Here is an 18115-nt window from a genome sequence, read left to right on the forward strand (position 1 = left end):
GTTTTGCTGATTTTCTCAACTATTTTCATGTTCTTAAGTTCATTTACTTCTGCTCTAATCTTCATTATTTCCCTCCTTTTGTTTGCTTTGGGGTTAGTTTGTTGCTCTTTCTCTAGGTTTTCCAAGTGAACAGCTAACTCTTTGACTTTTGCTCTTTCCTCTTTTTTAATACAGACATTTAGGGCAATAAATTTCCCTCTTAGCACTGCCTTTGCTGCATGCCATAAATTTTGATATGTTGTGTTTTCATTTTCATTTGCCTCAAGATATTTACTGATTTCTCTTGTAATTTCTTCCTTTACCCACTGGTTGTTTAAGAGTGTGTTGTTTATATTTTTTCATATATTTGTGAATTTTATGGTTCTCTGCCTGTTATTGATTTCCAACTTCATTCCTTCATGATCTAAGAAAGTGTTTTGTATTTTTCAATCCTTTTAAATTTATTGAGACTTTCTTTGTGACCAAGCATATGGCCTATCCTTGAGAATGGTCCATGAACACTTGAGAAAAATGTGTATCCTGTTGTGGAGTGTAATGTTCTGTAAATGTCTGTTAAGTCTAGTTCATTTACTGAATTATTCAAATTCTCGGTTTCTTTATTGATGCTCTGTATAGATGTTTCTATCCATTGATGAGAGCCAGAAATTGAAATCTACAACTATTACAGTAGAGGTGTCTATTTTTTCCTATAGTGTTGTCAGTGTTTGCCTCATGTATTTGGAGCACTATGGCTCGATGCATAAATATTTATGACTTATGTCTTGATGTTGAATTGTCCCTTTTATTAATACACAGTGTCCTTCTTTGTCTCTTTTAATTGTCTTACATTTAAAGTCTAATTTGTCAGACATTAGTATAGCTACTCCAACTCTTTTTTGATTGTTGTTTGCATGAAATATATTTTCCCAACCTTTCACTTTCAACCTATTTTTGTCCTTGGGTCTAAAATGAATCTCCTGAAGACAGCGTATAGATGGATCCTGTTTTTTAAATTCATTTCTGCCAGTCTATGTCTTTTGATTGGGGAGTTTAATCCATTAACATTTAGTGTTATTACTCTAAAGGCAATACTTTCTTCTACCATTTTGCTTTTTGGATTTTATATGTCATATCTAGTTTTGTTTTGTTTTTTTAAATCTTTTTACCTTTACTGATATTCTTCATTTTTACACTCTCTCCTGCCTTTTCCCATCTTCCTGTAATGCTCCCTTTAGTATTTCTTGCAGAGCCAGTCTCTTGGTCACAAATTCTCTTAGTGATTGTCTGAAAACGTTTTATCTCCCCTTCATTTTTTGCAGGACAATTTTGCTGGATACAGAATTCTTGGTTGGCAGGTCTTCTCTTTTAGAATCTTTAATATATCATACCACTGCCTTATTGCCTTCATGGTTTCTGCTGGAAAATCCACACATAATCTTATTGGGCTTCACTTCTATGTGATGGGTCGCTTTTTTCTTGCTGCTTTCAAAATTCTCTTTCTCTTTGACATCTGACAGTCTGATTAGTAAGTGCCTTGGAGTATGTCTATTTGGATCTATTCTATTTGGGGTATGCTGCACTTCTTGGATCTGAAATTTTATATCTTTCATAAGAGATGGGAAGTTTTCAGTGACTATTTTCTCCATTAGTCTTTCTCCTCCCTTTCCCTTTTCTTCTCCTTCTGGGACTACCCCAACACATATATGCATGCACTTTATATAGTTATTCAATTCCCTGAGATCCTGCTCATATTTTTTCATTCTTTTCCCTATATTTTCTTTTATGGGTTAGATTTCAGATTTCCAGTCTTCTAGTTCACTAATCCTTTCTTCTGCCTCTTCAACTCTGTTGTTGTAGGTTTCCATTGGGTTTTTTCCCCCCATCTCTTCTACTGTGCCTTTCATTCCCATAAGTTGGGTGATTTGTTTTTTCAAACTTTAGATTTCTTCTTTTTATTCACTTAATGCCTTCTTTATATCCTCCCTCAACTCACTGATTTGATTTTTTATGAGATTTTCCATGTCTGTTCGAGCCTCCTAAGTTAGTTTTTTTCAACTCCTGTATCTCATTTGAATTGTAGGTTTGTTCCTCTGACTGAGCCAAATCTTTGATTTTCCTAGTATGACTCATTATTTTTTGCTGGCATCTAGGCATTTGATTTCTTTAGTTAGTTTATTCTGGAAGCTGTTTTCACTCTTTTACCTAGGATTTTCTTGGTGGATGGCTTTGTTCTCTATCTGTTCTTTGACATTCAGTTCAGCTTATTCTAGATCTCTAGTATAGATTCTGTTTAACTGATCAGAATTTTTCAGTTCTTGTTTTTCTATTTCTTCCCTATACGGAGCCTCCCCCCCCTTTATTTTAGGAAGGTGTTCTAGTTTCCTAGCTGCTGGAATGCAATAAACCAGGAACAGAATGGCTTTTAAAAGGGGGAGTTTAATAAGTTGCTAGTTTACAGTTCTAAGGCTGAGAAAAGATCCCAGTTAAACAACAAGTCTATAGAAATGTCCAATCAAAGGCATCCAGGGAAAGATACCTTGGTTCAAGAAGGCCGATGAAGTTCAGGGTTTCTCTCTCAAGTGGATACATGGCAAACACAGTCAGAATTTTTCTCTCATCTGGAAGGGCTCGTGGCAAACATGGTATCATCTGCTAGCTTCCTGTCCTGGCTACCTGGGTCATGAAGCTCCCCAGGAGGCATTTTCCTTCTTCATCTCCAAAGGTCGCTGGCTGGTAGACTCTGCTTCTCGTGGCTGTGTCATTTGGCTCTGCTCTCTCTGAATCGCTTTTTCTCCAAAATGTTTTCTCTTTTATAGGACTTCAGAAACTAATCAAGACCCACCCAAATGGGTTGGAAACACATTTCCCCAATCCAGCTTAACAACCACTCATGATTGGGTTACATCTCCAGGGAGATGATCTAATTACAGATTCAAACATGCAGTATTGAATAGGGATTATTCTGCCTTTACAAAATGGGATTTAGATTAAAACATGGCTTTTCTAGGGGCCATCCATCCTTCCAAACCAGCACAGAAGGTCTCCTCAGATATCACTGACCCCAGTCAGATTTGAAAGGGGCATTTCTTAAATATAAAGGATTAAATCCATCAAGAGGCTAAAATAAATCTAAATGTTTATGCACCTAACAACAGGGTTTCAAAATATGTGAAGCAAAAATTGATAGAACTGTAAGGATAAATAGACAAATCCAGATTCATACTTGGAGACTTCAATGCACTTCTATTAGTAATCGACAAATCCAGCAGCTGAAGAGTCATTAAGAAAACAGTTTTTAAATGAGAGGGAGGGGTAAGGGATGTGGCATGTATGAGTTTTTTTTTTTATTTCCTTTGCTGGAAAGATGCAAATGTTCAAAAAAATGACCATGGATGATGAATACACAACTATGTGATGATATTGTGAGCTGCTGATTATAACCATGTCAAGAATGTTTGTATGTTTGTTTGTTGTTTACAATAAAAATATTTAAAAAAATAAACTAAACTAAAAGCATAGTTTAACTGAGCAGCTCTATCAGTCAACTGGGTCTCACTGACACTGGCAGAATATTCCCCCCAAAGTGGCAGAATACATGTCCTCCCCAAGCCCCCGTGCACTGTCCACCAAGGCGGAGTGTGGTGCTGTGAAGCTGCACGTGCCCAGAAAACACGTTCCTAGAGTTAACCCACTCCTGTGTTTGCACCCATTGGAACCAGGAGCTTCTGAAGACGTTGCTTCCGTTAAGGCGTGGCCCACCTCAGTAAGGATGGGCCCCACTCCTCTTCCTGCAGTCCCCTCTAAATGGAATGAATGCAGGGAGAGAGAGGGAAAGCCATGGTGTAAGAAGCTGAAATCATCACAACCTGGAAGAGAAGGGAGAGACCGGCAGAAGCTGCCACATGCCCTGCAGTGCAGCTGAGGAGCCACAGATTCCCGACAATGGGTCTTTGGGAAGAAAGCTTCGCCTTGACGATATCTTGATTTAGACATTTTCTTGGCCTCAGAAGTATAAGTGAGTAAATTCCCATTGTTGTAGCCGAATCATTATGGTATTTTCTCTAAGCTGTATAGGAATTTAAAACACAGACCAAGTACTAGACCATAAAAAACACCTTGGCAAATGAAACAAACAGAAATCATGCAAAGTGTGCTTTCAGACCACAAATGAATTACAACAGAAATCAATAAAGACAGCTGGAAAATCCCAAAATATTTTTAGATTAAACAAAATACTTTCAAATAACATGAGGCAAAGAAGTAATCTCAAAAGAAAATTTTAAATATTTGAACTAAATGAAATGAAAACACAACTCATCAAAATTTATGGGATGTAGCAAAACAGAGCTTAAAAGGAAAGATCTAAATTTAATCATCTAATCTTCCACATTTGAAACCTCGGAATCAGAAGAGCAACGTAAGTCTAAGGCCAAAAAAAAAAAAAAAAGAAAGAAAAAATAAAAATTAGAAGAGAACTCAATGATATAGAAAACAGGAAATCAATGGAAAAAAATCAACAAAGCCAAAAGCAGGTTCTTTAAAATCAATACAATTGATAAACCTCTAGCCAGGCTAACCAAGAAAAAGAGAGAAGGCACCAATTACCAATATCAGAAATAAAAGAGGAGCCATCATGATTGATCCCACGGAAAAACGTTAACAGGCTAATTAAAGGAATATTATGAATAACTCCATGCCCACAAATCTGATAACTTAGGTGAAATGAACCAATTCCTGGAAAGATGCAAACTAGCAAAACTTACATGAGGAGAAATAGAAAGCGTGAACAGTCCTATGTCTATTAAATGAGTTGAAGCAAGAATTAACACTTTCCAAAGGATTAAGTCCCTAAGGACTCTGCCCTATAACATCTTCACAATATGTCTTCTAGAGTGTACACAGCCTTGGGCTGCCCAGAGCAGGTGTTTCTATAAAGGGACATCACCTGGGAACAGTTCTCCTTTCTGACCAAAGCAATTCCCTACTACGCCCTCCAAGAAGCTCTAATTTTGTCCTCCAGATTCACACAGAATGAGGGTGCAGGCGGCAAAGCCTCTCAAAGAAGAAGACTTAAGGACAGCCCATCAGACCACTTGGGGTCACTCCTGTCAAGCAGGAGGAGGGCCTGGGAGGGCAGTGGCCAGGCCCTGCCATGGACTAGAGAGACGGTCTTAGACAGGACATGAGCCCCAGCTCCTTCGTCTGCATGATGAAGACTGTGGCCTCTCCCTCTGGTGAGAAGACTCAGTGGAAGAGGACAGGAGAGCACCTGGGCAGGGGGAGGTAGGTTCCCTCCCTCCCACCACTACCTGGAGGAAGAACATTCACCAATACTTATCCCTCCAGGGGTTCTCTCCCTACCAAGGCACAAGGAGAAGAGAGCCCTCCTGTCCACGGGGCACCTTCCTCTCCTGCTCTCCACTTGCCTCATGGGCAGGGTTCTCCTGGGCTGCCTGGACACCCGGCAAGGATGAGGAGCCCCGCTCCAGCCTTCAGCTCGTGGGCACTGGGACAAGCATCTGGGTGCCCACTTGCTCGGGGGCAGCTCGAAGGAGGAGGGGAAGGCGGGCCCTGTGCAGAGACAGCCCACCTGGGAAAGGTCCGGCTTCGCAGCTCCTTGATGAAGAGCTGGCTGCCGTTCTGCACGGGCTTGACGTCGGGCGTCTGGCCTGGGTCGTGCTTGTGCCAGTTCCTCTTCTTCTTCACTGTTGGAGAGAGGACACGGGGGTAGGCAGCAGAGAGCCGAGCGGCACACCGGGAGCCCCTGCTACAAGCCAGGCAGAGCCCTGGCCTGCTCTCCACACTATGGTGAGGGAAGGGCCAGCCAGGCCAGACCATGAGCCCACAGAAGGTGGGCCTCGCACTGGAGGTGGGGTACGGTGAGGGCACCCTCAGGCTAGAGCCACCAGAGCACACACAAGAACCAGAGTGAGGGGCCACCTGGCCAGGAGTTTCTGATTCCTCTCTCCCCTGTAAGTCTTTGGGGTCCTTTTTTCAATCAGCATTTAGGTGTCTCTGCAACTTGTAAAGCAGATAAAAGTGGCACTGCCCACTCCACCTGAGGCCCATGGGGAGTTACCCCCGGCAAGCGCCAGCCGCTGCACTCAGTGGCCTGCCCTTGGGCCAGGTAGGGCTGTCAGCAGTCACGGGCATCCAGAAGGCAGAGGGGACATGCCAGGTCCTGAGCTCTCCTGAGGGTCCAGGTCAACCTCTGGCAATACCTGTTCCCTCCTTTATGTGTCTTACAACAAAAATCAGAATGATGCGCTAAGGTGCTGCAAGTACTGCAGTGGCAGGGTGGATGAAGGTAAGTCAGAGCTCCACAGCCACCTACCAGAGCTGACTGCTGTGGCTGGGGGGCTTGGGGGACCACCGGCATTCTCCTCCTCGCCCACTCATCACTGTCGCTGTTTTATGAGGAGCTGCTGGGTGCTGGGAGAGTGGTGAGCTCCCAGGGCGGCAGGGAGGCTTGTCCTCATCTCTATTGACATGCCGCGAGCTGCAGGCAGGCACCCAGCCCATTCCACCCGGCAGCGTCCTGCCTCTGCGCTGCCACGGTCGCTCAGTGCACAGGGCCACGGGCACCCGGCCCCTCGGCTCGTGACCGGGACGGGGCGCCATGTGAGGTTAGTGCCAGGAGGTCTGGATGACCCGGAGCTGACGCGGCCCCAGCTCCGGCCTTAGGACAGCAAGACAGACGAGCCCCCGCCCTGGGCCCTCCTCTCGCTCAGCAGGTCAGCCCTCGGCGGCTGTGCGCTGCCATGCCCAGCCCACCCCAGGCCCAGAGACCACCTCAACCCCCGCCCATGCCCGCCCGCCCTCTCCCTAGAGCTGGAACCCCCATCACCTGGACGCCACGTCACCGCCCAGCCATGAGCACGAGCCCCCTCAGAGGGCGCCCCACCCCACCTACAGCCCCCCAGCAGCCCCCCACCACAGGGAGCAGACAGTGGGGGGTCGCCGTGTCCAAGAGCCTTTCAGAGGCAGCGGGGGCCGAAATGAGGGCCTGACCGCCCGGCACAAAGGCACGGGCAGCCCAGAAAGTCAGACGCCACCAAGTCCCGGCAGAAGACTGGGAGAGGGAGTGTGAACAGGGAGGAAACGCTCAGAGGCACCGCTGAAGACGGCGAGCCCCGGGCCACCGTGGAATCTTCCCACCCTGCGAGCCACACGAGGTGGCTGCAGGCGTGGACCCGCTGCTCGGAGGACACGCACGTGGGAGGAGCCAGGGCACGGGGTGCGATGTGCACGACCTACTCTCAAGTGTTCAGCTAACAGAGGGACAGAAGGACAAAACCATGGCAGGCAGATGACGCCGGACAACAAGACATGAGTGGATACAGCAAGTGCAGCAAACGTTAAACGTTGGGAGTTCTGGGTGTCTGGGGAGGAAGCGTGTCGGAGCCCTGTGTATTAGCTTTGTGTTATTTTTGTAACTATCCTATAAATTAGAAGTTGATGTCAAAATCAAAAGTTTTTAAAAATTAAAAATATTTAATTAAAAAAAGTGAGAACAGACTCTACTCCCAAATGCAGTTTTCCAGTCTGGGGAAAGCGCAGACTGGCTCCCTGTGTGGAGGGTACGCTGGGCTGGCAGGGCGCCGGGACCCCACGCCCCTGTCACACCCTCCCAGGGCCCCAACCCCGCCCCTGCTCCAGCCGGGCCCTGCAGGCAGGAGGGGGTCTCCCAGCCTTCCGAGACGGGCGGGGTGTGTGTGTGTGTGTGTGTGTGTGTGCATGAGCACGCAGTGCAGGACGGGTGTGTGTGTGTGTGTGCGTGTGTGTGTGTGTTGCAGGACGGTGTGTGCGTGCGTGTGTGTGTGCGCACGCAGGGTGCATGACGGGTGTGTGTGTGTGTGTGTGTGTGTGTGCATGCACACGGCTCAGGACGCTCTCTGCCCTGGTACTGGCTGGGCAAGGAGAGCTCCTGAGCTGCCCCAACTGCGTCGCTGGACACTGCACGCAGGGGCCTGGCAAGGGAGTTTGCACCAGGTCGGGCGGGTCAGCCCGCTGGGACACGCGGGCACCAGGCGGTGTTGTACTTACGGGTGGACTTCCCATGGGTTTTCTCGCAGTTCGGGCAGTGGTATATGTCGATGTCGGGCGCCTCGTCCTCTTCCACCCCAACACAGCTGAAGGGGACCAAACAGAGACCGTCACCACCTGTTGCCGGCTAAGCATGCTGGCTCCGAGCCTGCGCCCCTGGGCCCGGGCGGGCAGAGGCGGGGCAGCCCCTCCACAGCCCCACCCACGTGCCCAACCCGTCCTTGGCCCCACCTCTTGGCCCCACCTATGCGCCCGCCCCTCGGCCCCGCCCACTCCAGGAGCACTGTCCCCGCCCCTCGGCCCCGCCAGCGCATGGCCCCGCCCTCGGCCCCGCCCGCTCCCGGAGCACTGGCCCCGCCCCTCAGTCCCGCCCACTCCGGGAGCACTGTCCCCGCCCCTCGGTCCCGCCCGCTCCGGGAGCACTGGCCCCACCCCTCGGCCCCGCCGGCCCCCCTGGCCTCCGCACACCCGCACTTGGTAAAGCCGGGGCGGCCTCAGGGAGCACTGGGCTGCAGCCAGCTGCAGACTCGGCTCTGCCGGGTACGGACGATCCCAGTAAAAACTAACACCGTGGAAGCACTGGCTGTTAGAGGGCGCTGCAGCCTACTTCTTAAATGTTTAGAAGACAGACGGACGGACGGACACATAGAAGACAGGTAGACAGGCCGTGGAGATCAGATGAGTAGACAGGTAGAGAGATGGCGAAGACACAGATGACCAATATTGATAAATGCCTGGGCGACGGGCGGATGGATAAACAAGCAGATGTGTAGGATGACGTAAGAAACACAGCAAAATGTCTGGGTGGGGAACTGTCAGAGTTCTACCTATTGTTTCTATATTATTTATGCAACTTTCTTATCAGTTTGAAATTATTTCAAGTCAACAGTTTAAAAAGAAAAGCACTTGATGGAAAGCCGGGTGCCTGGAGCGCGGGGTGGCCACAGCCGAGCTGTCCCTGGCCCAGCAGCACCCGCCCGGGACCCCTGCGCCCTGAGTTCCCCACCCGGCAGGTGAGGGGCGGCGCAGGGGACCCCAGTGGGAGCCCAGGGCCCAGCGGGGCAAGCGGGCCATGGGCCGGGACCCCTGGCCTGAGCTGTGCGCAGTGGGGGTGACCCCCTCCCCTTCTTTCCTCTGGACGGGCCGGCGCCCCGAATTCCACCTCCAGAACCGCCGGTCGTGCCCGTCTCCCACGCACTGCAGCCGCTTCCCAACACACGTTTCACAGAGAAAGGAGCTAAAAGAGGACAAGATGAAGGAAGCTTGTAACCAAAGCACACTTCCCTCCCATCTGGGCACGGAGGGCCAGAGGAGGGAGAGGAGAGCTGAGAGCTGGGGGGCCATGTAGTCAGGCCTCCACCGCTGCCCAGACCCCCCTTCCGAGGCCAGCACCTAGCCGTGTGCAGGACGCCACGGCCCTCCCACTGGCCGGGTCTCACACGCCCCCCACCCTGCAGCACGTGGGTCCCTCCCCCATCTCCAAAGGGGTGCATTCTCACACCCTGTCACTGGGCCACCATGCCTAGCTCCTGACGGCCCCAGGAAGCCGTGAGGCCCCCGGGGACCCTGACCGACAGCCTCCCCAAGACCCCGTAACAGCCCGTCACAGCACAAATAATGCGGGAGCAAAATCACGGTGCCTTGAAGGGCAGCTCGCAAGCTGGGGGTCCTCAAAGCCAATGGGAGGAGTCCCTGCTGGCTCTCATGAAGCACCAGGTGGCCCCATGACTGTCCCCATGCCCGCCCTGCCACTCTGCTTATGGGGCAGGGCGGACCCCCATCCTCCGAGCCTCAGCCTTCTCCCTCACAAAGCGGGAGGGTCCCGGGAGCACACACAGCCCCTGCCTGGCTACCAGCAGGTGCTTGGGCACCTCATGCCCCCTGCCCCTCCACTGCAGGAGCCCGTTCTGGGGGCCAGGGCACCCCAGCCTCCCTGCCAGCCTCTCTCCCTCTCTTGTGCTCGGAGCAGTGGCTGAGTGTGAAACTGCTCTCCCTGCGGCCCTGCAACTGCAGGGAGCTGGGGCTGCTCCAGACTGAAACGCAGTGAAGAAAAAGCCCATTAGCCAGGCTCACGTGCTCTGTGGGGACGAAGGCTTTACAGTCCCCACGTGGCCCTCAGTCTGTGTCCAGGGACCCTTGGGCCCTCCTTTTATCCACGCGATGCCAATACCCACACGGGGCTGTCCCAGCTGTGCCCAGCGAGACATCCTTGCTCTCCTCTTCTTGCTGACTCCAGCTGCCTAACTTCACTCATCCTGGAATAGTGGGGAGGGGGTTCTGAACCTCTGCTGCCCCTCCATGGGCACCAGTCCATCAAAAGAATTGGTGAGGTCAGAGGAGGGCGACCAGTGCCACAGAGGGCCAAATGGAGGGTGGAAACAGAGCTTGGACTTGCGCTGGTTGAAGCACCACTCTGAACCTCAGTATCGTCATCAGTGAAAAGGAGTTCTAGCCACATCTAAAGGGATTCTGCAGACTAAGTGAGGGGGAGCTCAGAACGGTCCCTTGGGAGTCAGCATTGCCATTGCTGACAAGATCTGCATGTCCTGAGTCCACCCTGCAGGGAATGCTGACTGCCCACCTGCCTGCTGCAGAACCAGGCGTCCCAGCATGAGGGAACCAAGAGAAGCTTCTCTATCCGTCGCTGGTGGGCGCAGGTGTGTGGCCCCCACTGAGAGGGCCCAGGGGCGGGAAGCCCCTCCCACAGCCCCTCCCATCCCGACCTGCACCCACCAGACCCAGGGGCAGCTGGGAGGAGTCCGGGCCATCAGCCCAGGAGCCTGCTCAGAGGCCATCCAGCTCCAGGAACCAGAGCCTGGAAGAGTTGGCAGAGCCTGGGGCCCCCACTGCCGTGAGGGTGGGGGGTTCTCCAGACAGCACCCCGCACACGTTCACAGGATAAAGGAACACACAGACGTCTTGCTCCCTGAGCTGGTGCTGTGCTAACGTGTGGGGAGACCGAGTCACACGCACCCCTGCCTCAAGGAGCTCCCCCCTACCCAGTGACTCAAATGAGACGCTGCCTTGTCAGCAACTCAGCCCAGGGGAAACGGCCCCCGGAAGGCAGCGCTCACCTAGCACCCACACTCAGCGCCCTCTCCTGTGCCCGCCCTGTGCTGAAGCGTCACCCCTGCTCCCGTCCTCTCTCCTGGCATCTCCGCTGCCTCCCCAGGTGTCCCACTCTGCACTCGCAGGGACAATGGGCAGGCCAGGGCTGGGGGCATCACGCAGGCAATGGCTCAGTCAGGAAATGCCACATACTGAGCCCTGGGGCTCACCACACGGCCTCTCTTTGGGCTCCGGGTGTCTCTGTGGACACCAGCCCTGTGTTATCCCCAGGACGTCTGCACCTGCCCTCGGGGGCTTGCAGGTGGCTGTGGGAAGGCACCGAGGTGACGGCAGACCAGGGCGGCTGTGCCCAGCAGGAACTCAGGACACACACCACCCATCCCAGGGGGCGCTCAGGGTATGCACCGCCCACCCCAGGTCCAGACCACTGCCCACCCTGGCCCTGGGCTGGGGTCCGGCACACACACCCAGCAGCAGATGGACACATGGAGCAGCTGGTACCCCTGAGCTGGTCTGTGCCTCCACCCCAGTGTGTGACCCCGCCTGGAGTGCACGTGCAGGGGCCTGCTGGGGGGTCTCGGCTGCTGGCGGCCTGTAAGGACCCAGCACCCAGCTGTGACATGGAATGGCTCAAGGCAGGTCGAAGAGCCGGACACGGCTCTCAGCGTCCCGGACTCAGGGGCTGGAGAAAACGAGGGGTGCAGACAAGTCAGGTGTCTCGGTGTGCTCAGCAGCCAGGCTGGCGACCTGGGCGACTGCGTGGGCCCCTTGGCACCTCGGGCCTCTCAGTGCTGCCCTCGCCCTGGCCCTGGCCCAGTGGAGAACGCCACGCCGCAGGCTGGAGGGGCAGTGGACAGAGAACCCCCTGCTGCTGGACCGAAGCACCACAAACCTTCAACTGACAGTTCTGCAGGTGAAAAGTCCAGAAAGGATCCTACAGGACTAAGGCCAAGGTGTCCACGGAGGTCCTTCCGAGGGGCAGGGAGGGGCGTGGCCTTGCCTGGCCCAGGGCCCTGGGCTCACAACCCCCCTACCCCCCACATCCCGCGCCAGCAGTGCACCTCCAGCCACAGCTCAGACTCTGACCCATGCCCCTCACCCTCACAGAAGGGTCCCAATGACACTGCCCCTCCAGACGCCCAGGGGATGCCCCAGGTCAAGGTCAGCTGATTGCCTCCTTCGCTGTGTGCCCGAGAAAAGCCAGGCTTTAATCCTGACCCAATCTTGTGGGGACGGCTGCTTATTTTAATCCTGATTCAATGTTGTGGGTAGAGACTTTTGATTAGATTATCTCCATGGCGATGTGGCACTGCCAGCTGTGGGTGTGACCTTTCATCAGAGGGGGATGTGGCCCCACCCATTCCAGGTGGGTCTTGATCAGTTTGCCAGAGCCTTCTAAAAGGAAACATCCTGCAGAAACCTCAGGCGCAGACTGTTTTAGTTTATAAGCTGCTGGAATGTGATATACCAGAAATGGAACAGCTTTTAAAAGGGGGAATTTATGAAGTTGCAAGTTTACAGTTCTAAGGCCATAAAAATATCCAAATTAAGGCACCAACCTGAGGTCACCCTCACTCAGGAAAGGCTGATGCCATCTGGAACGGCTCTATTGGCGGGGAAGGCACGAGGCGATGTCTGCTAGCTTTCTCTTCTCATTTCGTGAGGCTTCCCCAGGGGTGTCTTCCTTCAGCACCTTGCTGGCTGTGTGGGCTGTGCCAGTTCTGTAGCTTTTCCGAAATGATTCCCTCTTAAAGGCTCCAGTAAACAACCCCACCCTGAATGTGCGGAGACACATCTCCGTGGAAACCATCTAATCAAGCGTCACCACCCACAACTGGGTGGGTCACATCTCCATGGAAAAAATCAAAATGCCCCACCCAGCCACACTGAATGAGGATTAAAGGACATGGCTTTTCTGGGGTACAAGATGACTACAAACCAGCTCACAGACACTTGGAGAACAGTTGCTTCAGAGCTGATGGAGACACAGCTGTTTAGAGATGCTTAGAGCACGAACAGAGAGCAGTCGCCCCGACAGGGGCAGAGCCCAGCAGACGTCACCAGGTGCCTTCAGATGAGACGCGAAGCAAGCCAGAACCCAGGGCTGTGTCCTGGGAGCTAAGTGCAGGCCCACAGATGCTTAGAGGGGAAACCACTGGTACCAGAAGCTGGAAGCAATGGATCAGGAACAAGGACCCGCAGACGCCAGCCACGTGCCCTCCCAGCTGACAGAGGTGTTCCAGACAGCATCAGCCTTTCTGGAGTAAAAGTAGCCTCTTGGTGCCTTAGTTTGGACATTTTCATGGCCTTAGAACTTGTCAGGCGCAGATGAGTCATAAGTCACACATGTTTCTCATGGCCTCCTTCCCTCCCAGACTCAAGCAGCTCTGCAGCACTTTAATCTCTCGGGACATCAGGTGCCTATTCCCACAGAGACAGCTTTGCCGTATCTCTGCAGTGGGCATGTGACCTCTGTCTCATCTGCGCCTGACAAGAACTGTAAACTTATAACTTAATAAATTCCCCTTTAAAAGCCATTCCATTTCTGGTATATTGCATTCCAGCAGCTTACAAACTGATACACCCTATAAGGTAGCACAGGTGGGTCCAGGGGCCAGGACAGGGGCAGCTCGAGGGGCCACAGGTTATGGGCCACAGGGTCTGTGAGCCCCTGCCTGCCTGTGGAGGGCTGGACAGGGCCCTGCATTCCCCAAACCAAGTCCTGCAGGAAGCCTCTGTGGCGCCGCCCGCCTCGAGGGGCAGAGCAGCCGCTTCCCCGCGCTCCCTCCTTCCAGAGTGCCAGGCCTCTCCCCTCAGTCTTGTGCCCCATGGCCTGGGATAGTGAGGGCACTGGCCCCTCTGGAGCTGCACCCTCCACTGGAACAACCTCAGGTGGGTGGCAGGAAGCACCCTGAGGTCGAGAAAGCCAGTGTTGCTGGAAACCCGGGGAGCACAGAGGGCCCCACACCTTCCAAGGACTGAGGTGAGCGTTCCAGAGGGCTCAGGAAGAAGAGACAGAGCTGGGGCGAGAGGGCGCCAGGCATGCAGGGCTGCAGGGGTTGCTATCCATGTCACATCTCGGCCTCCCGGGGCAAGCAGTGTCCACGTGCAGGAGGGAAGGAGAGACCAGGACAGCCAGGGAGCTGGGTGCCCAGTGGGGGATGCCAGAGGGAGCATAGTATCACCCCAGGGTGATGCGCAGAGTGATCCGGGCGACAGTGGGGTGTCCCGAGGTTGACCAGCAGAGTGACCCTGCATGACCATGGGGTGAGCCCAGACTGACCCCAGGGTGATGAGCAGAGTGAGCAGCTGACCTCAAGGGGACGGCGGGTGACCAGGAGGGTGGCCCGGTGGTGCCCGCGCTGGGAGGAAGAGGAGCCTTGAGCTGCCTGCCCAGGTTGGCGGGGTGAGGCCACGGGGGCAGACCCTGCAGCATAGGGTCACGGAAGCAGGCAGAGAGGCGGTGGCTTACCCAGAGTCCCAGCGCAAACACAGGGCAGCCTGCAGCCCTGCGCTGAGGGGACCATCAGCACCAGCAGGTGGGTGGCCCAGGTGCTCCACGGGCCTGGTCCAGGGGCCTCGCCCGCGCCCGCCCCCCTCGCCCCCCTGCCAGCAGAGCAGCAAGGCTGTGACAGTGAAGCAGGAGCAGACGAGAAGCTGCTCTGGGCTCCCCCAGCCATGGCTAGTGCCCGCCCCTGTCCAAACCCCCAGGGCCTAGGTGCTGCCACGTGACCCCCAGCACCTTCCCCCAAGGCCGCCTCAAGCCTCAGCAAGCCCTCCTCCCACCCTCCCCTCAGCCCACTCCCCAGACCCTGCGGGGCCCCTAGCCCTAGGATTCAGACCCCCTTAGCTGGGTGCACTGTCCTCCCTATTTTCAGCCACTCATCTTTTGGGGCTTAGCTCAAAACCCCTCCCCAGGGTGATAGCTGAGTCCAGGGGTCAGTTGGGCCAAACTATGGGGCCCAGGTCTGAGTCGAGCAGGCACCAGCTTGACTGTTACCATGAGGCTATTATAAACCATCAGTCAGTTGACTGCAACTATGGCTGATTGCATCTACAATCAACAATGGAGCCTGCAGTCAGCAACGAGGAGCATCTCCTCACCCGGTCCGTTGGGTTCATTTCATCACGTCAACTTGTCTAGGTTATGCTGTCCAGCTGTCTGGTCAAGCCAGCACGGGCCTGTCACTGTGAGTGTGTTACAAGGCTCTAGACCATTAGTCAGCTGGCTGCATCTGTCCCTGACTGCAACCAGCTGAGGAGCCTGCCTTCGACAGTGAGCAGCGTCTCATCCCGTCAGGCACGGCCCCGAGGGAAGAGGGGTGATCTCAGCAACCAGAAAGGGGCACGTCCCTCTCCCCGCAGCCACCCTCCTCCTGACGACCCGGGGAGCCCGCTGCTGAGCGGCCAGCTGTGGCTCGGCCATCCCTATGGTCGCATGGGCCAGTTCCCGTAACACACACATCCCGCAGCTAACCCTCTAAACTGTGGCCAGTACCCCAGGAAGCCTCCCCTCCCCTGCGTCCTCCTCCCCAGCCCCTGTCCGTCCAGCCGTCCCCCTCTGGCCACCAGCCCCAGGGTGCCCCTCCAGCAGACAGGAGCCCCTGGGGGGTGAGGCAGGTCCCTGGCCTGGGTCCCATCACCCAGCCCGGCACGGAGGCGCTGTTTGCGCACCTCGTGTAGTGAGCTAACAGGCCAGCAGAGGCAAGGAGTGTCCCTCTGTCCGTCTCCTGCCCGTCTCCTGCCCGTCTCTGCCTTGAGGCTCAGCCCTCTGGGGGTAGCGGGACGGGACGCAGGGCAGCCCTGCTTCTTGCCAAGGGGCTGGGCTGGTTGTGAGATGTCGCAGCCCCAGGGGCCACCCCCGCTGACCCTGCCCCTTCCAGGCCGGCACCCTGCCCAGGCTCCCGAGTCCTGTAGGCACCTTCGGGTACGGCTGCTCTCCCAGAGGAGAGCTGAGGTTGGACGGGACGCCTGCCAGCCCCCAGCCGGGTCTACCCCTAACGCAGACACAGCAGGTGGGTGACCAGTGACAGGAGGTGTTTCGGCAGCAGGAGCCGAGGGGCAGGGCCTGAGCCGGCAAGCTCCTCCACAGCCCGCACTCGGGGAGCCCCGCCTCCAAACGCGAGCCCTCATGCCTGTCTTTAAGCCAAAAGAGAAAAGGAGCTCACGAGGTCAGCCTCAGCCCTAGAGGGGCCCCCAGGCCCTCCGGCCCGCCCGCAGCAGACTCAGCACCCGCCACCTCCCCTCAATCGGGGCTTCAGGCTGCCACAGCAGGAGGACCGGGGAGCCAGGCCTGCCCGGGGCTGCGGGTCGCTCCCTGTCCAGGGCGCTGCCCAGGCACGGAAATCAGTCTGTTCTCAGCATAACCCCCACCCCACAGAGAAGGGTGCGAGGGAGATGGCGCCAGAGCATCCCCTGTACTCAGCCCCTCGCGTGTCCAGTCTGTCCCAGAGCCTTCACCAGGGCCGGGTAAGGCCGTCGGCATCACCCCCACCCCGCAGGGTGGGGAAACTGAGGCTCGGGATGAGGCACACACCATGCCACGTGCCGTGGCAGAGGCAGTGGAGGCTGTGTGGCCTCATGACCTCATCAACACGTGATGCCTGGAATAGGAAACCCCCGAGCTCAGGTTCCCGGCCCAGGTGAGGCCGCTTCGTACCTCGTGAGCGTGGTCGCTGTCTGATGCCACGCACGGCCGGGTAATGGACGGCGGCGGCACAAAGTTTCGAGTGTCATTAACACCACTGACCTGTACACCCGAAAGCAACTGAAACGGGAAGTCCTGAGTTGTATGTTACATTACCACAATGCGACGTTAATGGAGAACAACACCCGTGCCCCTCACACCTGGCAGCTGCCTTGGTCACAGGCAGGAACTGGACAGTGGCCCAGCCTTCTCCCCTCTGACTATAGGGCCTCCAATGGGGACCTGGCCCCTAGTCCAGCCACGGGAGGTAGCTTGTGCTACCACCACAGCCCCCACTGCACAGGCCAGTACCCCTGACCCCAGCAGCCCAACAACAGTGTGCAAACAACACCTGGGCCTCAGCTGTAAACTGAGGTAAGGAGTAGCCCTGCCTCTGGGGATCAGCTGAAGCAAGGAGCAGCCATGCCTCTGGGGATCAGCTGAAGCAAAGAGCAGCCCTGCCTTCAGGGATCAGTAGAAGGACCCAGAGACCTGACCCGCAAGCTCAGAAGGGTTTGTAAGCACTTAGCTGCTCCCCTCGAATGCAAGCAGGCTCTTGATGCTAGAGTCCCAGAGGCTTTTGGAATGCCTCCCCAAATTACTTGGGGAATTACCCCCAACACTGAGAAGACTGATGGCCGCAGAGAAATGGGAAACATCCTCCTAGCTTAAAGGCTCAAAGTGGTGAAGACATTTAGTGACAGGCCACTGTGTCCTCGGTGAGGGACTCAGGCTGGGAAGAGCTGGACACTGCAACCTGCTGCAGTAGCTTGTACGGCGAGCCCACTACCTTAGGGACAGAGAAAAGCGGTGCACTTCAGCTCAGAACCAGCAGCGGCTGCAGGACGGGGTTCCACAGGAAAGCCTAAGCATCGCCCTGCCTGTGGCCCGTGTCTCAGGGGGACTCGCCTGGGGACCATGGGGGCCCCCAGCCTGTGCCCATCGCCTCAGGGTACCCAGCCCAGCCTGTGCCCTGCACCCTCTCCCCAATGACCTGCCCCACTCCTCAGTGGCACAGTGCACTCAGCAGGAGCCCCTCCGTGCACCTTTGTCCCCTCCTTCACTCAGAAAAGACAGGTGAAAAGAGGAAGGACCTGGAAACCTTTTAGGAGCCCCCTGCAATGTGCAGCGAGACTGCAGTGTTTTTCCAGGTCGCACCCCCCACCCCAAGGATGCAGTGGTCAGCTCAGGAAAGGACCGAGCTTCGGGGCATATGAGTTCATGGGAGCAGGGCAGAGGCAGGCCGGGCCCCCCGGTCCTCCTGGTGTCCTCCCGGCCCCTCACCCAGCCCAGGGGATGTGGGAGGCAAAAGCTCCTTGGGGTCCAGAAGTGCAG

At 55.0% G+C, this 18115-nt stretch overlaps 1 protein-coding gene across 2 annotated transcripts in view; it reads right to left on the bottom strand.

The window, feature by feature from the left end:
• The window catches only part of PHF2 (PHD finger protein 2), a 156036-nt gene that overhangs the window by 78620 nt on the left and 59301 nt on the right, over positions 1 to 18115 (bottom strand). For both annotated transcript variants that reach the window (XM_077138659.1, XM_077138661.1), the window contains exons 2-3: positions 8026 to 8111; positions 5570 to 5684 (exon numbers count right to left, since the gene is read on the bottom strand). In XM_077138659.1, the coding sequence (XP_076994774.1) occupies positions 5570 to 5684; positions 8026 to 8111 (201 nt within the window). The remainder of the gene's footprint in view (positions 1 to 5569; positions 5685 to 8025; positions 8112 to 18115) is intronic.

This window comes from Tamandua tetradactyla, chromosome 2 (assembly GCF_023851605.1).
Source record: "Tamandua tetradactyla isolate mTamTet1 chromosome 2, mTamTet1.pri, whole genome shotgun sequence".
Lineage (NCBI taxonomy): Eukaryota > Metazoa > Chordata > Mammalia > Pilosa > Myrmecophagidae > Tamandua > Tamandua tetradactyla.